The sequence below is a fragment of the Pseudopipra pipra genome, chromosome 13 (assembly GCF_036250125.1).
Source record: "Pseudopipra pipra isolate bDixPip1 chromosome 13, bDixPip1.hap1, whole genome shotgun sequence".
NCBI classification, from domain to species: Eukaryota; Metazoa; Chordata; class Aves; order Passeriformes; family Pipridae; genus Pseudopipra; species Pseudopipra pipra.
The window spans coordinates 19,270,533-19,288,957 of NC_087561.1; the positions used below are offsets into that span (position 1 = coordinate 19,270,533).

Here is an 18,425-nt window from a genome sequence, read left to right on the forward strand (position 1 = left end):
CATGGGTAAATCAAGCAGCTAATATCAATGTTTGTATCATGGAGGAACTCCCACTCAGGATAACACGTTTTCTGAATACTTGCTTGGGGCAATGCAGATTTTACTTCTATTTTAATTTTTTGACTGTTACAGAGTCTACGTCTCTCTACCCCCACTTCAACCAAATGGTGATTGATCTTGACCAGAGATTGTTGTACATTCAGGAGTGAAGTGACCTTGATCAGAGCTGATCTGCCTGTGCTGTGCTGCACAAACCCCTGGCTATCCTGCAGGACACCCTCAGCAACAGGAGCCTGCGGGCAGCTCCCACTTGCTGCAGCTGATGGTGACACCTCATGGCTCCTGAGAACATCCTTTGGCAACAGAGTTGTTTTCTTGTAAGGCAGTGATACAGTAGCTCAATGAGCAAAAGGGAAAGCTGCTCTCCATGGACAGGATCTGCTCCTGTGGGCTCCACCCAGTGCTGCACAAACACAGGGTGCCCAGCACCCAAACACACATAAAATTTACTTGATATTTATGCTGCTCTTCCCATTCTGTCTTTCAGTTTGTGTTCCCGTACTGCTGTATAGAATTATGCACATTATGCTCTCGGTACTATTCCTATTTCCAAGATTTTATGATAGGAAGTCTTTTACACTGCCATAAAGCTCCTTATTTCTCTGCTTGAGGCACTGTCCCACCACGATCATTTCACCCAGCTCGTGTTCACATGGATTATTAAATCCACTACCAACAACTGCCCAGCCAGGAGGAAGCACTTTGTGCCTACAGAGTGTCACACCTTTGACTGGGCTGCTGAGGCCTGGTGTTGGAAAGCAGAAGAGCAGGAACACCCTGCTGATAGCCCACAAGGTGCAGGTTTTAACTGAAGGGTGAAGAATCCAGCCTTTATTCTGGAAGTCTAGGCAGTTTTGCTTATTTTTTTTGTAATCTAAGGTCCTTAAGATAACAAAGTCTTCACTCTTTTGGACCTGAATAATTTTCTTTCTCTCCTCTTCCCCATTGTACTGATTCTCTTAGACCAGAAAAAAGAGGAATTTATAACCAAGTGACAAACTATGGATCACCAACTTTCTGTGCAGATTTTAAGGCAGCTGAGTTTTTAAGTATGTATTCTTTAAACATGCATATCAAATTAAATAAGAATATTTCAAAGCAACTAATGCCCCACTCCATCATAAAATTTTGTAGACCCCTAGCAGGAAACAGCTGTATTCTTCAACACATGTATATGTCCTGCTTAGGATACACAAATTTCTCAGTTTTTATCCAAGTGTCAGTGTAATTTTTTCTACTCACAATAAATAGTGCAGAGATCTAAGACTCAGTGAAAATATTATAAAGCCAAAAGAGTTAATGGAGCTCTCAGATAACAAGTTTACAGGCCTTTGGGTGCTTTCATCAGGACGAGAAGAAATCACTCCTCTCCTTCCCTGCAGTTAAATGAAATGTGTAGCTAGAGCCAAACTGTTCTTACCTGAACACATCCAGCCAACATCTCATAGAGGATGTGTGCACGTTTCTTCATCACTCTGACGTCTGCCAGAGTGGAGTCTGCGCACTGCCCGTTCTGGATCGGGTTTATGAACCGATTCCGGAACTCCTTAATTGAACCAAGTAAATTCTCCTTAATAAAGTTAACCATGCAGTGATCTAGGACAAAAAGATCACACTTGAATTGTTCAAAATGGAAAGCACAGTACTGGGATTAATTCAAGCAGAAAATAAATGTGTCATTTCCAAATATAGATACCGAGAACTCACAGGCAGCTTCATTGTATCAAATTCTTTCCTCTTAATCAAACTAAATCTATCTTTATCTTGCTAACAGACTGAAGTATAATCAAGGAAATAAACGCTTCTTAAACCAGACAACTACTCACATTCTATAAGATTATTTTGCAGTGGTGTTCCTGTAAGAATTATTCTTCTCCTAGACCGAATAGAATTCATTGCCTTGGAGACAGCAGATGCCTCGTTCTTCAGAATGTGTCCTTCATCACAAACCACAAAGTCAGGACCTAGAAAAGAAACAACATTAGATCTCTCCCATACTTTATAACCACAAAGACACCGACAGACTAAAGAACCCAAAATTTGTTCTACTGATGTTATTAACTTTTTTTTTAAAACTTGTGTGTGTGTGTGTTTTATGGTGGGGTTTTTTAGCACCATTTGGGTTCTCACTCAGCCTGTGCACAAGCATTCACAGTAGCCATTCTGGTAAACAACAGGCTGTTGCTTGTGAAGTCTTCATGGGAAGGATTAATTACAGCTTTGTAATATATTCCTACTAAAATGCTCCATCCCTGCAGCTGTGAGTGCATGGCTACACCTCCATCAACCCTGTCAAAACTCTGGAAAACTATTCCTTCCCTCCAGCTTTAGGCTGCCATCTACTGACGCTCAGGCAACCCCAAAAACCACCAAAATTCAGGTCACCTGCAATTTTTCATTAAGGCAACAAGTCAGTATCAGTAGGGATACACAGTGCAATCAGAAGCCTTGATAAGATAAAACACAACCAAATCTGATTCGAAACTGCAGACAAGTGAATTGTCACCTTGTAGCTGAAAGTCACCTCAGAAAGGTCCTCAGCTTTCCTCCAGAAGATAAACCCAAGAATGTCAAAACCACACCACAACACATTTCCACAATATGCAAAGCCACTCTATTAAAATTAAATGTTATAGTTTGGGGTTTAAGATAAATAACACCAAATTTGGCACAACAGACTTACACACCCTAATTGTTTTCAGATTTGGGGCAATTTCTGGAAGTTCCTTTCTTGAAAGGAGTAGTAAAAGATATTCAAGGATGCCTCTAATAACTTAGAGGGAATGTTTTACGAGCTCTAAACCCAACCTCAATTCCAACAGTACCAACCCTGCAGTCAGGGAAGGCAAGCTGATGCACCTTGGAGAAAAGCCATAAGCTGGGTTCAGTATATTTGAAGTGGCAAAGGGGTGTTTACCAGCAAGGACAATCCAATCTTCTATAACTTACTAAGAACAGTTTTCTTCAGATGAAATTTAAACTGCCTTGTAAAGAAGAAAATTAATTCTAGTGCAGTGATCAACAACAGAGAATTACACCTCTGACCCCTCACATGATCTCATGCCAGTGCCAGTCACCTCAATTGTACCATTTTAAGGGTCAGAAAGTGGTTTGAACCTTAAACATTAACAGAAAAGGAATCAAGAAAATATTTCTTTCCAAGGAGAAAAAAATAAAAGATTCTTGAGCCAAGTCTAGAAGACAATTCTGAAAATCCACATGTGAATTCCAAACACACTTAGGCTTGTCCAAGCCTACTTATTTCTGAATTTTCACACCTGTCACAGAAACATTTCCCAATATTATTTCACAGCTTTTGTACCTTCCCAGTTTTGACAGCATGAAAAGCACTGAGTGGCTACATACAAAGTCCTCCTTCCATTTCAGCCAACCATCTCTAATACTGACAGATCCTCTCACCTGTCCTCGTTTCATTAAAGACTGTCATCCATTAACATCTTCAGATAAGTGAATGACAGCAAAAATACAAAAAAAAACCCTATCTTAGTACAATTATTTGTGCTTTGTTTGGCAGGCACTGATACTTTGAACTAACATCTTGGCTCCAAGTCAGCAGCAAGGATTTTCATAAATTTGTGGTTCTTTACCCTTGTTCTTAAAAAACACAAATACAAGTCACTACAGACAGAACATTCCTCAAAATATTATAAAGGAATGTAAAACTTAGAGGGACCTCAAGGGATTAGTTAGTCTATTTTCTGAGATAAGAGTTATGAGAAAGGGACAGACAAATTCTCCCTGACAGAAGTGGCAAACACCATGACCTCTCTCTTGCTAAAACACTGTGCAATAACACCCAATTTAAATCATCTCTGTTGCAAATCTGAATAAATTCTGCCCTTTCCTTTCTCCAACTGATGTCAAAACCAATGGTAAAACTCCTTTCTTTAACCAGCTCTTACATGATGGAAAATTTGTCAATTAGTTGTCTTTTTTCTAGGCTGAAAAGCCTTACTCTTGCAATCTCTCCTCAAAAATCAATCTTCATCTTCTTATCCTTGTTGTATTTGCAGGTGTTAACATATTGAAACACATAAAAGATGGATATACAGAGATACATACACACAGTTCTCCTGTTCCTCTGAAGTCTACAAGAACTTCATACAACTGCCAATTGAAGAGCAGTTTCCAAGTCAAACAGTAAAGGAATTTTTATTAGTAGCAACACTTAGAAAAAAATAGGAAGCTTCTGCAGTGCTGCAAGCAAAGCACAGCAGTGATCCACAAACCAACAGCACCTCCACAGTGGCACAAAGCATCATGGAAAACCATTTGTTGCTCTGCATGTGTTTATAATCCTGCCATTATTTAACATAGCAGAGCTAGTTAATTAATGAAATCAGTTCTCCACCCATAAACTTTGGCTAAACCTCTACACTGCAACACAAGCTTCTACTATACAGTATGTCATACCCCAGCAGTGTTCACTTGAACAGACACATATCATTAAATCAGCACTCAAATACCAATTTGCAGCTTTTTAAATGGAAAATGCTCCCAGGGGCAAAGGTTTTCCTCTTTCCAGTCACAGCAGTCAGCCAGCACATCACTTCTAACCCTTGCCCTGCCAGCCTGCTGTACTGTCCATGCTAAGAAATAAATAAGTATCTTGCAGTGAACATTCTCATCAATTTAGCCAATCCAAATGGCTCCACAAACTAATGGATAACAACAGATGGACACTTCTGGTTTTTTGCAATTAGTTAAAATAGAGGAAGATCTGAAACAACACGAAGTAACAAGAAATACCCTCGAGCTGCGCCAGGGGAAGTTCAGGTTGAATATTATGAGAAATTTCTTCACAGAAAAGGTGGTCAGGCACTGACAGGTGGAAGGGGCTGCCCAGGGAGCTGGTGGAGTCCCCATCCCTGGACTGTTCAAAAGAAAAAAGCAGACTTCCCAATATGGTTTAGAGGGCATTTGGTTGAAGGCTGGACTTTACCTTGGAGGTCTTTTCCAACCTTAAAGATTCTATGGTTCTATGAAAATAATTACAGAGTTATTTCAAGGTTGATTTTCCTTATGGTCCGATTCCATCCCACCAACCCACGAGTCCAAGAAGAGAATAAAACAGGAGGTTCCATGTTCACACTTTCCATGAGGAAAAAAATCCACGAAAATCAATCACATTTTATTTCCTCGCTGCACCAGAACACGACCCCCTGAGTACCAAGTTATTTTCCTGTCACCACTACTTTGAGACAGCAATTCACACTTTTCTTCTCTGGCTTTGACTTTCCTGACAATATTCTCAAGAAATGCAATATACTGAGCAAATCAGACACAGAATAACACTGGCAGCATGGGGTTCCCCTACCCTTTTTTTTTCTGTTTTGGTTTCCTGCTGGGGTTTGTTGTTTGTATTTAGTAACTACAACTTTAGGAGTCAAAAGACCAACTGGCAAGAAGGGCATTTCCTTCACTGCTTAAATAATGTGTGTGGAATCATCATGACCACAAAAATAGTTCACCAGCTGCTGTACTAGAGCTTCCCTGACTCCACAGCAATTATATGATTTTGTGAGTCAAGCTGGCAGAAAATTAATTAATGTTTTAGCTGCTCAAATAGGCTTTCTGCAGCACTGGAGATGCCAATTCCACTTGGCCAATGCCAATAATCACAAAGTTATTTTCCCCATTAGAATAAACTCTTTGTCAGTCAGAACAAAATTCACAGTCCTACTATTAATTGGAACTTCACAAAATCAAGCTCACCAAGTACAGTTATCAACAAGAAAGAGAAAGGGGAAAAAAAAAAGAAAATCAATCACACAGTGTCAACATAAAGTCCAGATAATTAAAATCCAAGAAAACCCACCTCCATTTACCCCACCTACCTATCTGCATTCTCAATTTAAAGAGAAAGGCAGAGAAATCCCAAAGTTACAGCAAAGGTGCCTTTTAGAAACATTTTTTAAGATACACTGCTTGCTGCATAACTAAGTTGGTATCAGGTGCCAGTTCAGAATCTGAAGGGAAATTTTGCTATTTTGGTGAAACTTGCTAGTCCTAAAATTTTTAGTTCTTTTTTGTGACCACCTGATAGATCAGTTAATATTAACTTGGAATACTTTCAAGTGCTTCCATACATGTTGATGTAAGTTTGCTCAGTTCAGCTCAGCTCAAACCAGACATCTGCTTCTCAAGACTAAAAAAATAATTAAGTGCTTTATTTGAATTCACTTAATTAGCACTTAATTAACATTTGTTTTTTTCACTCTTCTAAGGCACAAATCCAACTATTTTCCTGTGTAGTTGCCCCCTTAGTGAGAGATTTCTATCAAGGAGAAAGCAGCTCGTGGTTGTAACAAATTAGCAGGTGAAAATAACCTTAAGTTCCGGACATAAGGTTACTTTAAATCACCTTGCCAAGAAAGAAATGGTAGAAAAAAAAACTTAACGGGAAAAGTTTCCAGGATATATTCCTGGGGTCATTCTTGCATTTGATCTAATAGAAAAGACTGTTACAAAGACTTCTGTTATTTATAAAAGCAGATGGGGAAGTTTCTGGACAAGAACTTCCGTAACTCAGAAAAGGCAACAAAGAAAATCTGATCAATCTTACTGATGTTATTATTTATTTACTTTGCTGCCGTGCATAAACCGGGAAGTGCAGTACATACAGAACGTGTTAATTTTCACTTACCTGGATCAACTAATGCTTTATTGAATATTTCTTTAAGTTTCCTACTCTTCACATTCCTGCCTTGTGCCAGATTTCGGTACATCTCGTAGCCTATGATCATCACACCCCCCTCGTCCTGCCAGTGCTGCAGCATGTAGCTCCTCTCCTGAGGGCGCTTCACGGTCGCCAGCTCACAGACCTTCCAAAGGGGAAAAACAGGCTGGAATTCCTCTCACAGTACTGCAATGCCAGTGTAACTTCTACTATTTAAGACTTATTAATGCAAGGAGATTTTTCACATTCCTTAGCCTATATTTTGAGTGGAGCTGCCCGACTACGTGTAAACCATTCAATTATTTCATTTTTAAGAAAGTGTTTTTAAGTCTTGTACCTCCAGTCTTTCCTCATCTTCTAAACCTTCTTGCCATTTTTCAAACTCGTTGAGCCAGTTCAAGGCAGTGTTCAGCGGACACACAACCAGAGCTGTCCGAAAATCCAGCTTGTCACACAGCAAGACTGTGTGGAGAAAACTTACTACCTGCAAGAGTTAAAAACAGAACACTAAATAAACCACTGGGGACAGAAAGATACAAGTATCTATTCAATTATGTAATTAATTACCAACAACAGACTTGTTTAAACATGCTTTTTCTCTTTTCAACTTGCTGCTTAAAATTTAATACAGGTGTATTTTGAGTTCATACACTTTTTACTCTGTGTTACATGGCTGCACACATCCTTCACATACTGAGCTACAGGCAGTTTTGAATTGCTGAAGGATTTCGTAAGTAGGGAACCCTCCCTTTACATTTCACCAATCATCTTCATAAATTCGAAATTTCTATTAGGTCATTTTTAAGCTTTCTCCCAAAACTCGCCCAAAACATCAAATAAATTCACATTCATGTTTCTTGAAAGTAAATTTCAGTCTTAAAACAGTTTTTCACATTTTTTCAACGTATTGGCAAATTCTCTCAGAGGATCTCTGAAGCAGGTTATGGAACTGTTTTCCAAGGATTCACCCTGTAGCCAGCCTGGCTCTATGTTGCAGATGACAACACCTCCCTGAGGCCTGAGAAATACCTGAAATCTTCTGGGTCACTCAGTGCTGGGCCTGTTTTGTGCAGCAGTAAATGAAGGCAGGACTAGAGCACTCAGAAGCAGAAGAGTCAGGGATCTCCAGCTCTCCCACCTGACTTTTAATGGTGACTGCACTCTAATCTACACTTCTCACAGTTCTTTCTGGATAAAATCTTGGTATCTGGCAACTCTGATTTAATACACTGTTCAAAGGAATTTCTAACTGCATGACTATGCTTGGAACACAGGGCAACAAATTGCTTTTAGCTGCTGCAAGACAAAAGGAGTCACTGGTTGTTTTGTGGTAAGACTAAAGCATCTCGTGGCTCAGATGCAACAAGTACCCACGAAGACTCAGCACCCAAGTCCTGCATCCTGGCCCCAGCAAGGCCCCAGTTGCCTGATTTTGCTGATCACTCCTGACATCCTGCTCTGCAGTTTGCAAAGTCTGCTGGAACTGATGGCTGATTCAGCTCTTTTAAAGAGCTAAACAATGAATGCCATCATAGAGCACAGTAGAATGACTGGCAGATGAATACAGAGGGAAAAAACCAGCTACCTAAGCTGTAAGCACCAGCCTTAGAAATGGTTTTTGTTGATATGCGTTTGTAACTATGGCTTTCTTTGATTATCAAGAAGTTACAGCCACAATACTAGTCATTAACACATATGGGTCACATAGAAAAATACTTTCTGCTGCAAAACATTTCATTAAACCATATAGTGCATAAAATGTAAGTATACAAAGTCCCCGAGGCAACAGTCCTGCAAAGCATCACAGATCTCCAGTAAAAAGTGCAATTTACTCCTGTAGAACCACAACACCTAAGTTAGAAACAAGCATGTAAAAATATGCTCTTCAAAGGTGATCTTCAAAAGTGTTCTATAGAATTGTAGACTGTCAAAATACTGTGTCTGTCTCCCCAGCTTCCCTAAACAAACCAAAGCTGTACACACTGCAGCTGGAGTTCTCAAAAACCTGCTGTCCACATGCTGTGCACCACCAACCAAGACTGCAGCTTAGGCTACCTAAACTGCACATACAGCAAATGACATCAGTCCCTCTGATCATCTACAGCTTTGTGGCACTCAAACCTCCCAGGCCCACCAGAAAAAACAGATTCAGAAAACCACAAAACCCAAGCTTCCCTTGAGCCTGTTCTTTGCAGAAGAATCCAAGGGATCCACAGAATCTGAAAATGTTTTGCCAGTCAAGGCATTCCTTGACCATATCCTACAATCTGCTGGTACAGAAATATTCTTGGGACCAGAAAGTCCTAAAAAAACACTGTCTGAATTAGGTCAGAGAGCAGGATTAGCTATTTCTCATGTAACTTCGCTGTTTGAAGCTCCTAGTTCAGAGGGCAGACTCAAGGATCAGGAAGCCACCTGAGCACAGCCAAGGCCAGGAAGGAATAACAGCCACCTCCTGCTGGATTCACTCTGAAGACTTTCTCCTGGAGCACACTGCAAGGCTCTAAAAGTAATAACAGTGAAAGGCATCAAGCCAAGCCAGGGCTGCTCTTTAGCAGCATCCAGGTGTGCTGACTTTGACAAACACCAACCAGGAAGGCACAGTGAGCACCACTAGTGAGAGAGTAAAAACTACAGAGATGCCTCATTCCAAACACTCAGGTGTCAAAGACTGACTGCTTGTCACAGGATCTCACAGCATTTTGTTTGCCAAGTGACTGCCAAGGTCACAGAGCTGGCTGCAGTCACTTGCAGACTATGAATCCGTCTAAGGCACGAAAATGCTGAGCCAAACTCCATGGAGCTTGGAATTCCAGGGCATTGATACACTGAGCTGTCTAGGAATGAACAGATGCTGGGCCTTTGGGTCACGTGACAGGGCTTCCCAATCCAGTGGGGAAGCTCTCACCACAACTGACCAAGGTGGAAGAGGATGGTGAAAAGGTCTACCTCATTGTAGGAAAAAAATAACCTCTCTGAGAACCACCATTGCCAAGCTCAAGAGACTGTACTCCAGGGAATGGGCAAAGTGCATCCACACTTGGAGGATGTGAAGAAAGAATTTAGAATGAAGTGTTGCACAAGTGCTGGCTGCTAATGTGATCTAGATTTGCTGGTCAAACTCCCCAGAGCACCAGGAGGATCTCCTGAAAAGGGACTTTAGAGCTAAGAAACACTCCCAGCACAGGGAGGCCCAGATGGATCCCGAGCTGAAATCGGTTCTTGTCAATCCAATGTCTGCAGAAGCTGCAATTGCATTTCTAATGATTCAGCTCAAGCTAGAGATCAAAAAATTCACAGCAGATCATTTTGCTGGCCAGTTGTCCTGATAAAAATGTGGGAATATCTCTCTCCTCCTGAAATAAGGAAATAGCATCAATGAAGGCCAATGACAGGGAGATCGCAGTGGCCCTGCTTTTCTGACTGTCTTTTCAAGCACAGACAAGGCTGTCACCTACCTTTCTTCTTCAGAGTTCTTGAAAAATCCCCTTTCTCTTTCCCAGAATCAGAGGGAAAGGTTATTCTGACAAATGACTTCTGCTAAAGGGATCCTTGGGAAGAGACCAGGCAGCAGAGCCAGACAGGCAGCTCACCCCAGCTCTTTGCTCACAGGATGAGTGGTGGTGCTACACCTGGCTAAAAGCAGACCCAGAGCTCATGAAGGCTGACTGATGCTTGGAAAGAAGCAAACACAAAGGGAATTCAACACTCCTGACCACCCAGAAAAGAGCATCAATGTGGAGATGCAGGGAAAACAAAACTGGGTTTGATCTTTCACCTCTTTTGAAGGTCAAAGGCATAAGCTTCTCCAGAGGCCTGCAGTGATTGCAAGAGGCCCAAGAGAAAGAGCTGTGAGCATTGTCTGATGAGCTTCAGCAGAAACATTTTAAGGCAAGGATTAAGCTTCTGCTATTAAGGACTAATAGAAATGTCAAAGTGTTCACTGTGCAACTTTTAACATGGCGGAAGAACCACTTGGATGAGACCCAGAAATACGGAGATCTTAAGAAATGCTACAATATTCTGTTTCCAAGATTTTTACAAAGCAGTCTTCAGCAGTGTAAAGGAGACGGAACATGCCCTGAAGGGACAATGAAAGCTTGAACCTGAAGATGTCAGGAAGCAAAGAACTGGCAAAAAAGAAGTAAAGTGAAAAAGGGGTTGAAATTATGTCCTATAGTGAACTGCCAAGGCAACCAAGTTTCCTAACTGCTCCAAAAATCTGCACGTACATATGAACAATTACTGATGGGAACAAATGACTCCGTCCCTCAGCCCAGAAGTGTCTAAACTGCAGCAAAAGCACAAAGCATTGGACTTTAGGCACTAAAAGTCTGGCATTTAATAAAGCCCCAAACCCGATAAGCTTGTACTTTATCAGCACAGCAAATAAATTTAAAAGGCACTCAAGAAAACAAACAGTTCAGGGAGAAACACACGAATGAGGAAGACACTAAAATTTAAACACAACCTGCTTAAGATCATTAAACTGTCTTATAAACAGGTTCCTGAAGTCTGTCTCCTATCACTGTATTTTCTTGTTCTGAGTTGCAGGGGAGCTACACAGCACTTGGACCTTTTCACATGAACATCAGTGATTACCTAATTTAATTTTATATATTTTTAAAGCAGAGAAAGCATTAAATGTGTATCAGAACCTTCATAGCTGTATGCTACAAACACAGCTTCTTTCTCAAGATCTCTGCACAAAACATTTCCTCTAGCAACTCTCCTTGAGTCACTACCTGTGAAACAGGAAAGCCATCAAAATTGGCTTTTGCTGCATCAGCTTTTGAGAGGAAGCCACTGACCAAAAAACGAGATGACTTTTGTTCCTTACCTGTAACGTTTTCCCCAGGCCCATACAGTGAGCAAGAATGCATCCAGAACCAGGAGATGTCTTTGTTTTTTTTACAGATTCACAACAGCAATCCCACATGAACTGAACACCTGAAGAAAATTATTGAAAGTTGTTACTAAACATTCATTTTACCGAAGTTCAGCCTACAAGAAACAGGTGTGCTCATTTAAAGGTCATGGTAATGCTTAGGAAAGCAGTTGTTAGGATAATTATTGATTCCTTTCTGTCCAGTGAGTTGTTAAGTGGGGTGATCTTTGTCTTGAACTTGATTATATTCACAGTTTCACTGAAGATGTAGCAATTGGGTAAGAAAATATTACTGTAAGGACTGCAGATGACTGGGGACAGGGAGAAAAGAGGGAACATTCTGGTATCTGCCTGTCAAGGAGTTTTTCTCGTGATTTAATCCAGGATGCATAAGGTGCTGTGCCCTTGGAGAGAAAAAAAAAAAATATTTTTTTTTAATCTCTCTTTCCTTACCATCTACTTGGTGTGGTTTCAGTCTGGTAACTATACTCCTGTGAACCTGCACTAATGGTTCTTTGGTTTCTTCATCTTCATCTAAAACCAACTTAGTTGTAATGGGACATTTCAGAGGTGAAGCATCTTCTATCTCTATCACCTATAAACAGAAACAGGGCATCACCGGAATAGTTCTCACATGATTAATACCAAGCACTCGAGAGACACTAGATTTAACAAACTAGGAGTCATTATTTATTTAGTAAAGAGAAATCTTCAGTTCTTTACTATGCACCACAACTCACTCCTGCAGAGTGTTTTTCCCAATGAAAAGTGAACCAGTAGGGAATGAAAACAGCTTCCTAAAGCTCACAGTAGTCAAATAAAACTTGCCAATGTTAACCCAAAGGAAACTGCAAATAAAACTTGTGGCTTACAAGGCTGCATGTAAGTAGTTTTCAAACGAATTATCAGATTAAATTCAGGTAGAAATACCTGTCTTAGACATCATCAGTTCCACCTCCCAGCATTTCACAAAGAAAACAGACCATACCTCTCTCAATTTGTCTCTCTCCCGTTCTCTCTCTGCTATACGTTTTCTTCTTTCTTCTTCTTCTTTAAGTGCATTCTGGGTTTCTGTTCTAAGCTTATCATCTTTAATAATTTTCCTTATTTTCTTCCTGCCTTTTCCAGGAGATTTTGAATCATCATTGTCCTCATTCTCAGAATTACTCTGTTAGAAATTAAATAAAGTGTATACTAGCAAGAAAATTACAGTACAGACCATCAAAACTTCATTCTTAGACAAGCCCCAAAAAATTCTTATAAACACAGGTGAAGTTTAGCTAATAAGAAAAAAGATACCTTTTTTAAAAGTTAACCAGCATGACAAAAGAAGTGCCACCTTAACTGTAAAGTACTCTGAGATACTAAAGATAAGCCCAGCTGTGCCAAGGCAGTACTGAATGCACTGTTATCATTTACTAGTTGCTAATAATAATTAATAAAGAACTATTTTTCTATTACAGTGGTGCTAGATCGGACCAGCTCTTACCTGCTCCACACAGGAAAAGAAACCCTAGTAGTACTAAACCCCTAATCTACTATTTGTCTCGTTTACATTCAGATTAAAAAATCCATTTATTTAAACATCAGGGATTTTTCTCAAGATCTAGACAGGAAAAGTTAATGGTCCCATTTTACAAATTTTAGCCTGAATTAACACTGAAGAGTTGTAATTTTTTACTGTACTTTGTGCAAAGCTGTTTGAGATACCCAAGTCCCTGAGCAGTGGACAAGAGAGACATTTATTACTTCCCATTTATTACTTCAAAACACCACGTGGTACCTTATTGTCATTCTCACTTGACGAATCCTCTTGAACCCTTATTCGCCTTCGTTTCTTCTTCTGTTTGTAACTGCGCTGGTTTTCTTCTGCCTCAGCTTTCTTGGCAGATCTATTAAAAAATGGCAGTATTACTGACTAACAATAATAATTGTTCCTAACTAGCAGAACATGCACTCCTTCTGTGCAGTTTCAAATTCCCTCCTCCCTCCCCCTCGACTCACCGGACACACAGCAATGGTCTATCCCAGAAAACCCCAGGGGATCTCAGAATTGTTAAGCATTAGTTTTTTACTGCAATCCACCATCCCTTAGTTGACAGTGATGTATTTGGCATAAAAATGTTCATTTTTATTTAATCTTTTTTTTTATACTGGCTCATCAAGTTGTTGTGTACTCCCTCCTGCAGTACCAATTCACAATTCCCACGTTTGCAACGAAATTAATTAGCAGATACAGAATGACAAACAAGTCTCATCAAGGGTTTTAAGAACCAATCCAAAGTCTTTAACTTTTAGCACGTCCCCGCCTAAACTGCAGTCTTAAAAACCAAAACCCAAACTCAGGATAAGCAGAGTTTTATTTATACCTTGTCCTTGGACGTTGGTCATCCTCAGACTCACTGACTTCTTCGCTCACTGCAGACTCGTGGAACTCGGAGTCGTTGGAATCGTCGCTGCTCACTTGAAAAACAAAACACGATTTCACGTGGAGCATCACTGCAAAGTCAGCAACTTCTAATGCTTCAACTAATCGTTCAAGACCAACGAGCACTGTCAAGGTTCATTTCAGACAATATCAGACCCACTAAGCACAGTAATAAGAAGTAAGAGGAATGTAAGGGGTACAGAGTAGAAAAGCTTAATATTGAAGCACTAGCTGAGTCCTGGGAGATGGTGGATTATGCCAACAAGACTTGAGGTCTTTATGCATGAATATATCTACATACAGTTTACAAGACAAATGACAAAGTATTATATCAGAAGGTAAAGACTGTGGGTGAGGAGGAGAGACCTCAGTGGGAAGAGTAGAACTGCAGAAAACAGAAGATGATTCTTAGTTAAACAGACGCTTTTGTTTCAAATGTTTTAGATGTCATTTTATAATCATACTTCATGAAAACAGCCCTTATTTACTAACAACATATGCAACGGCATTGCTGCATTTGTGGCCTGATGTTTCTTCAGGTAATGCAAGTTCAAAACTCACTCAAAGGGCAATTAAAAATACACCTAAACTGGCACTATTAGGCAATACTCTCATAACTAGTTTTAGGAGCTATCACTGGCATTGAAAAAGGTAATTAAGACACTAGAATGCCATTTAGCACCTTTAATTTCAGTTTGACCTCGAACAGTGGAAAGTTTAACTCGGTTAAACTTTAACAAGGCTTAAAACCTGGGGTTTACATACTTGGGGAAATGTAACATTAATAACATAGGGATAAAAGGACAAGGTGAAATACAGTGTATTGTTCTACTTAAAGGTAGTGAACTTAAAAGGCTGACACTAAAGTACCCTGAGAATCAGCCTGGTTGCATCTTATTTGCACGTTGCCACTGTAATTTACAGTTACTTCTCCTGAAAGAAATGTTGTCAGTAATTCCGTAAGGGAGGAAAAGCAGACGTATACAATCAGATAAAAATGACAGTTTTCATGAAGGAAAATGCTAAACAAATCACAACTGTTATTCTGTGGAAGCCCACAAAAGCTGGCTGGCATTAGTGCAACACCGAGGACAGGAAGGTCCAGGGCACTTTTCCTGGCCATGGGACACTGCCAACACCTGACAGACTCTTTGTTCCTGCCTGCAGAAATGCAAACCAAAGCCCCAGGCAAGGCTCATCTCACAGTGCCATCTGCTGCTCAGCTACAGCCTGCAACACTGCAATTCCAGCATGGAGAGGTTCCTCGTGCTCCAGGGCCTACCAACAGTCCAAGGGGAAGAGAGGAAGTACAGAAATGACAGGACTGATTTTCCCAGTTTGGACATCTGGGCTTGCCTCTGCTCTTTCAGATGAGTATTCTAAGACTCCACAAGATTAATCCAATTCAGAGGTCAGAGGAAGGGGAAAGAGCTGCACTTGTATTCAACACTTCAAATAAAACAATTTATTAGTCAAAGATATGAGAATCCTAGATTTCATACACAAGGAAGTTTACACAGATTTTAAAATCACAGTTTGAGATCTCCGTCCCGAAAAGCCTTGGACTTATTTTATAGAAGCAAATACTTTTTATGACAAAAAAGGTCTGGATTATGTACCTTTCCTTCTATTTCTACGCTTCCCCCCTTCTTTTTTGTCTTTTCGTTTCACCACCTTTTTGTCTTCACCAGATTCCCCATCACTCATGGTGAGCTTGTGCCTCAGCAGCCTGTGTCTGTATCTGGGCTTCTTGGATGACTCTTCTTCCTCTGAATCCGATTCAGAATTACTTTCTTCCTTTACAGACTTATTTTCTTCCTTTTCATTCTCTCCTGTCAGATATAAGAGTCAGTACCACATACACACTAGTCAGCTTTTTTTGCCTGACTTAAATTTGGCAAGAATTGAAATCTGAATTAACTTAGGCTAAATTTTGTGGGTTTCCAGGGCATTACAAGCAACAACATACCAGTTTCCCCAAATGTTAAGTATTTTGTGCTGCCTGAATGTTTAAAATGCCTGTTTCAATGACTCTGTTAGCCAAATCTCTCCTGTGCACTTGCAGAACTTATTGTTCTGTATAGATTACTCCTCACAAAGCCCTCGGATTTCTAAATTGATTACAAAAGCCAGACTAGTAGCAACAAAATAAATGTATGAAAGACTGAAAGAGATGATAATCCTCATGACCACATACACTGGCCTCTCTTTGGCAACTACCCATCAACACCAATGACATTTTTTTGCTGAAAACTGAAGAAACTTAAGCAATTATAATTTTCCCAAGTGACCCCTGAAATCATGACAGGCGCCATAGCACCACTTTTTCCCAGGTGCTTTTGGGTGCTTACCATCATCTCCCGTGTTCTCAGGCTGCTTTGCAGGTTTCTTTTTTCCTTCCTCCGGCTCTTCATCTGAAGATGAATCCTCATCAGAGGAAAGATTGGCTTTGATTTCTTCTAAAAGCATTTTCTTGGCAATTCTTTGAAGTAAAACAGAAAACACTATTTATTCCATTGTTCAAATAAATCTATGAACGACAAGTGTAACCCTACACCATTCAGAACTTCAAAAAAAGGGCTGAAAGCTGAACAAAAAAAAAAAGACATGATGAAAAGTCATTGTGGCAAGACAGGATATATCAGCAAAAATCTCATGTTAAATGTAACGTGTTGACTTGCTTTTAGAAAGCAGATTCATATAATGCTTCTTAAGAGAGGTTTCCTGCTTTACAGGAAGACTGGAGAGAAATATAAAATGTATGAACGTAGAGATTTCATTTTATTCAGTCTATCTGGATAACTAACTACAAGCACTTGCCTTACAGCAACTGTAGCAAAAACCCTTTTGTGTGTACACATACACATCCCCCCAAAAGTTTCACCAACATCACAGGACCTGAATGTCACAGAAAAATTATGATTTCCTGCTCCACAAACTGTCCACTCAGCTTCCCATTGTTTCACTGCAGCACAAGAAAGTTTCCAGCTAATGTACAAGTGACTATGGAAAAATTCTTTCTTTACATTGCTCTTGCAACATAATCTTGTCTGAATCTAAGGCAGAATATAAAATGATATGTCAAAAACACAGGGAAATAGTGGAGTTATCTGAGAATTTGTACTTCTAGGGGAAAAAATAATCCTAAAAGAACAAAACCAGGTCTTCCTATATAAACATCAGAAATACTATAGGTTTCATTCTAGGGTCATCACTTTTAAATGAAATACTTTTTTTCCTAGGTCAAACCTCGTCTGTCTTGCCTTTTGGCAGAATTAATGTATGCCACAGGTAGACAGTTCAGAACAGGAAAGATTTTATACCAGTCAAAACAACAGTTCAAAACCCATGGAACTGAACCACAAACTGAGCTTTACTTGGAAACCGCAAAGGAATGGGGATCTCTCGAGTGAAGCTTCTTATACAACAGAAATTAAGTTGTTACTTTTACAGAGCACTATAAAATAGTTTTTAACAATCAGTATTTCATTTTCCAGCATGTAACGTTTCCCTAAAGCAAAAGAACCTTTCAAAGAGAATTTTCCCAAGGTATCTTTCCTGACACTCCAAGCTGTATTTTCTGGGGTTTGAGTGGTTCCAAAAAGACTCTCACACTAACGTATATTCAGTAATTATTAAAAGATGGAAGCAAAATAGTTTAATAAACACTTAAGATTGTTCAGTGAGCCAGACAATCCACCAGCATCCAAAACACACCCTCCTCCTTTTCTGAGAGATGGCTTGTGAAGAAAAAGCTGATTAAAACTTCACCATGCAGAACCCTTGGTGAGCTTTAATTCCATCTATATCAGCAGATCACAGTGTGAACTCCACAAAAACTTACGAAAGTCCATAGATAAGTAACATCCTCTTCCAAATGCTTTTTGCATTAGGTCCTTCCAGAGGATTTGGAAAAGGGACTTAGAGCTTGGTTAGTTTGGGTTGTTTCTTTTTTTAAAACCCACCACATCATACGTAACAGCAACAGAAATAAACAGCTCCTTATATAACAAATTCAGCCTATATTTCTTCCATCTCTTAATGGTCAGAACTTTTCCTTCACAATGAAATGGCTTAGAATATCATCAAAGTTTTGGAAAACGGAAAAAAAAAATGAGAAACACTAAAAAGAAAAACACTGAAAAAAATTAAAATTGAATCCTGAAAGTCCTGCCTAGTAACACTGCCTCTGACTGGTCTCACGTGAATTAGCAAAGTTAACACAACTTGTATGTGGTTGGCAATACTTACCTCCACACAAATCACCTTTAAAAGGCTGACTTTAGGTCTTAAGAAAACAAGACACACACTTTTATCTGTTCTTTCATGAAGTGGTTTTTAAAAGGGAA

At 39.8% G+C, this 18,425-nt stretch overlaps 1 protein-coding gene across 3 annotated transcripts in view; it reads right to left on the reverse strand.

The window, feature by feature from the left end:
* The window catches only part of ATRX (ATRX chromatin remodeler), a 77,141-nt gene that overhangs the window by 23,348 nt on the left and 35,368 nt on the right, over positions 1-18,425 (reverse strand). For all 3 annotated transcript variants that reach the window (XM_064670238.1, XM_064670237.1, XM_064670239.1), the window contains 11 exons: positions 16,428-16,558; positions 15,696-15,908; positions 14,018-14,111; positions 13,432-13,540; positions 12,637-12,816; positions 12,102-12,243; positions 11,601-11,710; positions 7,098-7,244; positions 6,728-6,905; positions 1,887-2,024; positions 1,481-1,656 (listed from right to left, as the gene is read on the reverse strand). In XM_064670238.1, the coding sequence (XP_064526308.1) occupies positions 1,481-1,656; positions 1,887-2,024; positions 6,728-6,905; positions 7,098-7,244; positions 11,601-11,710; positions 12,102-12,243; positions 12,637-12,816; positions 13,432-13,540; positions 14,018-14,111; positions 15,696-15,908; positions 16,428-16,558 (1,618 nt within the window). The remainder of the gene's footprint in view (positions 1-1,480; positions 1,657-1,886; positions 2,025-6,727; positions 6,906-7,097; positions 7,245-11,600; positions 11,711-12,101; positions 12,244-12,636; positions 12,817-13,431; positions 13,541-14,017; positions 14,112-15,695; positions 15,909-16,427; positions 16,559-18,425) is intronic.